We start from the raw sequence: 5,951 nt of genomic DNA on the forward strand, positions 1-5,951 counted from the left end.
GCTGTAGCTATTAGGCAGTGTTCTCCTGCCCCAACCAGGCCAGGGGCTGAGGAGAGAAAGGCTTTGAGGTGGGGATGCCTGGCAGTGTGAAGCCTGGAAACTCTCAGGTTGTGCTCTGTGGAGCAAGTCTCCCCTGATCCATCTGCTGTCCATACCTCAGGCTGGCTACTCAGCTCTCTGGATGGGGAGGAGCTGACTGTTGCCCAGCCTGGAGCCCTGTGGATTTAGCTATAGGAGGAGGGGATGGAGTGGGGGTGGGGTGGGGAGCTAGATAAAAAGCTGAGTTGAGGGAACAGCAAACAGCAGCACCTCAGATGTTTGATCGCAGGTTGTGACACAGGAGAGACAGTGCCAAGCAAGACCAGAGCGGTGGAAGAGGCACCTAGGAGTCCAGACAGGCATCAGCGTGCTTGCCTCCTTCCCCCAGCTGTGAGGAGAAGTGCCATGACTAGTGTAACCATGCTGTGGAGCACTGGCACTAGGATGGTGCTGCTTATCTGTACAGTGCTGCTGCTACTTACCTCCCGACAGGTGAGTCTGGTTTGGTGGTACAGGGCTGAAGGGGGTGAATGAGGATCGCTCAGGACTGGAGCAGACTACCCTGGGAGCTGTCTCCCTGTGTGTGCTGGGGTCTGTCCTTTGGCACCAGCTGGGAGCATCCCTTCCTGCACCGCTCAGGCTCCAACCCCCATGGCAGGCAATGCCAAGACAAAAACCACTATAGGGTTTGAGGATGGGCAGACAGAGCATGCTGAGGAATGTGGGCACAGGCACTGTGTGCGCTGGTTGCAGGTACTTCATGGGAGAACTGTGTCACACTGGGTGAATCAGCACTGCAAGGAGATGAACCCCAAGCCAAGCATTCTCACTGTGTGCCCCCCTGCCCGTGGCAGGGATGGAGTTGGAAGTGAATGCTGTACAGCAGCTGGAGCAGAAGTAGTTTTCAGAGTGAAGCCACCAACACTGAGTTATTTCAGATTTACACCAGTGGTGCCAAGGGCAGGCTCAGGCCCACTCAGGTATTTACCTACAGATGTTCTGATGGGTTCAGTCCCCTCACCCTGAATCCCTGTGGCTCGCAGCCCTGGCACTCATCAGGACCAGCAGCACTTTGATCATCAGGCTGTGGGGAAAAACTAAGGCACAGATTGGGAAAGGGACTCACTAAGGGCCAGCCAGGAAGCTTGTGACTGCATCAGAATTTTGGTGCCCGCCTCGAACTGCAGACCAGCCTGTCTTGTTGTTGGGGCATGAAGTCCTGGTCTGACCATGGGTCTGGCTGGGCATCTGCAGCAAGTGGGATAGGCCCCTAGGAGCAAGCCAAGAAAGGACTCCCATGGGCCTCTGTTTATTGCCTGTTGCATCAGGAGGAGCCTTGGGGTAGGCTCCCTTGGGCTGTCCTGGGACTGGAGTGCCCCTGCTGCCCTCAGGATGGCTTCACATGAGAGCCTGGAGAGACCAATGGGGTTTGATAATCACAAACACAGGCCAGTGTTATTGAAGCTGTCTCCTCACACCACTGCCTGGGGCCCTGTATTCCTGACCTACTGCCCTCTGCTATTCCAGGAATAGGGCTCCTCCCCAAGAGGTCTGCCAGTGCTGCTCAGTGCCATCTCAGCCCTGGGCTTCTCCAGCTCTGCCCATGTACCTTGTTCTGCCCATGTTCCCCGTCGCATGCTGTCCCATGCAAGGCTCTCCCTACTCAGCTCTGGTGCTGCCCCTCAGTTCAGACCTGCAGCCTGTCTGTGCTACCCGGTCTTGAGTTCATCCTGCTCTGCCAATGACTCTAATTCCTGATCTGAAATGAAGCATGGAGCACAAAGCGCTGAGGGGCCTGCCCAGGAGGAAGGTGCTGGGATAAGCAGGGGATCTGCTCATGCTATTGGGCCCTAGTCTGTTGAACATTCCCCCTCCCACAGAGACTGCCACTAGCTCCCTTCCCTGGATGAGCTGGATGGTCACAGTGGCCTTTGCATCTGTGCCAAGTTGCTGGCTACAGAGGGACCCCATGCTGCCCCACATAGCACTAGGTTAGTGCAATGAGGAGCCTAACTAGGGTGTGGCACAAATCCAGGCTTCTCACATTGCCTGAGCCCTATGCTCCTGCATGAGGCACTTGCACATGGCATGTAGATCCTGGAAGCTCTGGCCCAGCCCACTAGCAGAGGTTCCCGCAGAGAGCCAGCTTTTCTTGCCCTCCTTTAATGTGTAGGGACCTACAGCTGCTGAGAAGCTGCCAGGCCCCTGCTGTCTGAACTGGGACTGTGCCCATCCCTACCCTTCTGCCCAACAGATTCTGATGCCATCTGGGCAGCAAGGATGTTCAGCAGTCAAGGGAAGCACATCCTGTCGGCAGCACCTGCTGTGCCTCTGGTGCTGCTCTCTGGGGGTGTAAGCAGCCTGGTATCGCTTTCCTCATGTTCCTTATGACAAACCAGGGCTTTCCTTCCCCTCCCTGTACACAAACCAGGGGCTTTCCTACATAGGGTGCCTGGCACAGAGACTAAACTAGAGTGCCACCCTGCAGCCCCAGGGGTGGGGGTTAGGGCACACTTTTTGACCCTGGCAAGAGGCACCAAGATGTAGAACAGGAGAGGATGGAGAGACAGGACTCTTGGGTCCCTTTTGCAGCCCTGACATCACCATGGTAGGTTATGGAAAGCAAATGCCTTTGGTGTCTCTATGCCTAAGTTTCCCTGTCAGGAGGTGCTGTGCCTGGGCAGTAGAGCTTTGGGGACTGCTGTTTGATGCTCCCAGAGGGTCTTGACCCCCACTCATCCTACCCACGTGGGCTAAACACTGTAACCAACTTTCACCTGACAACAGGTGCTGAGCATGATGCCTTCTCCACTGTCTCTGTGCGAGCCAGGGCTTCCCTAGGACGGCCCCTGGAGTTCTTGTGTCTTGTTGGAACCAGGTCCTGTGCACATGCTCCCAGGTCAGGTCCTAAACCTGGATTCTCCCAGGTCCTTGTAGCCCCACCCCCAGAGCTCCCATTCCCTCTCTGTCCTCCTGGGACAGGAGCAGGGCAGGCAGGGTTGGGCCCTGAGGAGGGGTGAGCTATTCCCAGCCCTTCTCTCCTGTCCCTCTAGGTCACATCAAGTCCTGCACGGAGCTGGGCATTGCTCAGTGCCACAACCAACCAGGACCCCTCGCCAGCAGCTGCTCCTGTAGCTGGCCTTGAAGGGGTGCACACATCTCGCCGCCTGGCCAGGATGACCCCCTTCTGGAGAACAGTGGGCACCAAACCCCTAGGAGCTTACTGCCGGTATGGCCTGGAGTGCAGCACCAAGGCATGCAGGTGAATGTGGCTCCTGAGAAGGAACAGGCTGGGGAGGACTTACCTGCACTGCCAGGTCTAGGCTGGGGGACAAGTTGCTCCTGGCACCTGGCCTTGGCATCACATCACCTTATGGGCATCCCCAGCACTAGCCCCCGGTCCTATGCGGTGCGATGCAGGGGGAGAAGATAGCCTCATGAGCTGAGTCCAAGAGTGGAGCTGCCGCTGGGGAGGGGATACCTGTGTACTGGGAGACTCTGCATATCAGGGGTGTTATACTGCATATTCATGGGGCCCTGCTGGACTAATACAAGCATGGACAGTTCGTCCCTAGTCCATCAAAGAAAGGTCACAGCCTGGGCCTCCACAGATAGGCTCCACAATGCCCCTCAGCCCCCACCAGCAATTGCCTGCCAGTGTCCCAGCCTTGGCCTCCCATTCAGCTCCACCTCCTATTTCAGTCCTGGCCTGCCCCCTCCAGAGCTGTACTGATGCCTCTGTGGCCCGATGGTGGTTGGGTTTGGTGCCATCTCTGTGGCTTACTGCACTGAAATGGGGACACCAACATCCAGCTGGCAGCGGGGAGAGACAAGCTGGGAATTGTAGCGGGGCTGGGTGTGAGGTGTTGTTTGCTGCTGCCAGACTCACAGCTGCTTTCCCTTCCCAGGGATGGACGCTGTGTTCCCCTGCAGTACGAGAGCTGAAGCTTCATCTCGGCTGGAGGCAGCATTCTCCTCCTGCCCAAGAACGTGGGGGTGCAGCGCATCCCCAGGCTCCTGAAAGCATTTGGAAGCACCTGACTCTGGAGCAGGATAGCTAAGCACATTGCCCCACAAATACCACCCTAACAATGGACCTGGAAACAGACAATTCATGGCTGCAGGTTTCAGCCACAGGGGGACACCAGTGAGCCACAGGCCCCTTCTCTGCATGGTGGAGGGAGAAATGCTCTGGTCCCAAGAGGGGTGTGGGCCCCATCTTATCCCCAGCCCAAGCTGCAAGGCAGTTCTCTGGAAGGGAGCTCTTTCCAGTCCTCCGCGATATCAGCACCAACTGTAGCCACTCACAGACTGTTGCTGTGCCTGGTAACTCCTGAGACTGGGGGCAGCAGAAGGGGATGGGGACACACACTCTCTCTCTCTCTCTCTCTCTCTCTCCCTGAAAAGCCCATTGATCCTGACTTCACTCTATGCAGGGAATATTTAGGTCGCTTCTAAAGAGCTACAAGTGTCAGCAATTCCCAGTCCCCAGAGCTGAGACCCCCCTAACACAGAGCTGGCCTGTGGGACCTTCCACGTGTTCCATGTGCACAGAGCCCCCATCCAGAAGGATCCTCCTGGTGCCCTCCTTCCAAGTCAATAGTAGCATTATCAGTGTGGTGTCCCACTGGTGGGCTGCTGGGGTGGGGGGTATCCTAAGAGATTTCCCAGAGTTAGAGAGCCTTGGTAGTCCATCACTGATGGTTAGATTCATAGACATCTATGATGTCTATGACGCTCTAGGCAGCTGGACTGTGCCCAGTGCTGCTCTGCAGGTGCCCCAGAGTGATGATCTTCCTTCTGGAGACCCCTGGGGTCTGCAGTGTTAATGGTGACTGCTACGGCCTGCACAGTGTGGATGGATGTCTAGCAGAATGTAGTGCCTACACACCTTGCTCTCTCAGCTCACCACGGACTCAGCAAAACTTGAACCCCAGAACAGTGCCTCACTGACTGATTGAGCCACATAGTCCAGAAACAAACAATAAATGCATCTACCCTCAAAGCTTGCAGCTTCCTGATTTTGCCTGACAGAGTAATAGAAACTGCTCAGAACAGTTTGCTCAGCAATCAGCTGATCTGCTCAGAGAACTGGGGTCCTACAAACTGGGGTCCTTAGTTGTCAGATGTGGGCAGATCCCCAACTCACATGGGGAGATGTCTGGCTGGGAGTTGAACTCTCTGAGCCATTTTCTGGCACCATGAGTGCTCTGAGGGACCATCCGTGCACACAGCTCTGCTGTAGGGCCTGTGGGAAGTTACTAGCACACAGAAACTTCCCCTTCAGTTTTTCTGCAACAAGCCGTTGTGTGTCAGTGTCTGCAGCATGCTATGTGAAGTCACTACTGTACATTGCTAGTACCTCATGTAACAAGCTACACGTCCAGGAAATCATGCTGTGCATACCGCTCCAAGAATTGGGATTGGGCTAGATCCCTGAGCTACCTTGTAGCCCTACTTTTCTATGATTCTGTAAGAGGCTGAATTGTGGAATCATAGAGGATTTATGAGGTTAAAAATTGCCCTAAAGATTGGAAAGCTCGAATGAAGCTCCAAATTCTTCACAGGCTTGTAAGAAGAAAACAACCCAGAGAGGCCTAAATGCCCAGACTTGGAAACAATTACCTAAAACAGGTAGGGCCAGATTAACTCTTTAGTGGGCCCTAAACAAACAAACTTGTGGGTCCCTACATTTTCTCACTCAATAATTAAAATATGTAAAATAAGAATAGGGTATGTGCCTAGTTTGCCTATGCATTAATCTGGCCCTGGAAACAGCTATCCAGCAGGTGGCTAGATGCAGTACACATGGGGTTTAAATGTGGTGAGAGGGGAGGGAGCCCAACTCCTTCTACACACTCAGACAAGGGAGCCCAGCACCTCCCAGGCTTTACACCACCTCCCAGAGTGCT

General features: G+C 54.9%; 1 protein-coding gene across 1 annotated transcript; it reads left to right on the top strand.

The window, feature by feature from the left end:
• The first annotated feature begins 315 nt into the window (after positions 1 to 315).
• LEAP2 (liver enriched antimicrobial peptide 2) lies at positions 316 to 5,044 on the top strand. Its single transcript, XM_019521068.1, has 3 exons — positions 316 to 531; positions 3,093 to 3,301; positions 3,948 to 5,044. Exons 1-3 carry the CDS (start codon positions 445 to 447, stop codon positions 3,982 to 3,984), a joined length of 333 nt encoding a protein of 110 aa, XP_019376613.1. The 5' UTR covers positions 316 to 444; the 3' UTR covers positions 3,985 to 5,044.
• Positions 5,045 to 5,951: the final 907 nt, after the last annotated feature.

Source organism: Gavialis gangeticus, unplaced genomic scaffold (assembly GCF_001723915.1).
Source record: "Gavialis gangeticus isolate Ggan-Ray unplaced genomic scaffold, GavGan_comp1, whole genome shotgun sequence".
NCBI lineage: Eukaryota > Metazoa > Chordata > Crocodylia > Gavialidae > Gavialis > Gavialis gangeticus.

Coding starts and splice junctions, on each gene's coding strand:
- LEAP2 (XM_019521068.1), top strand. CDS start 445: ATGACTAGTGTAACCATGCTGTGGAGCACTGGCACTAGGATGGTGCTG. Junction 532..3,092: donor TGCTACTTACCTCCCGACAG/GTGAGTCTGGTT, acceptor CTGTCCCTCTAG/GTCACATCAAGTCCTGCACG. Junction 3,302..3,947: donor TGCAGCACCAAGGCATGCAG/GTGAATGTGGCT, acceptor TTCCCTTCCCAG/GGATGGACGCTGTGTTCCCC.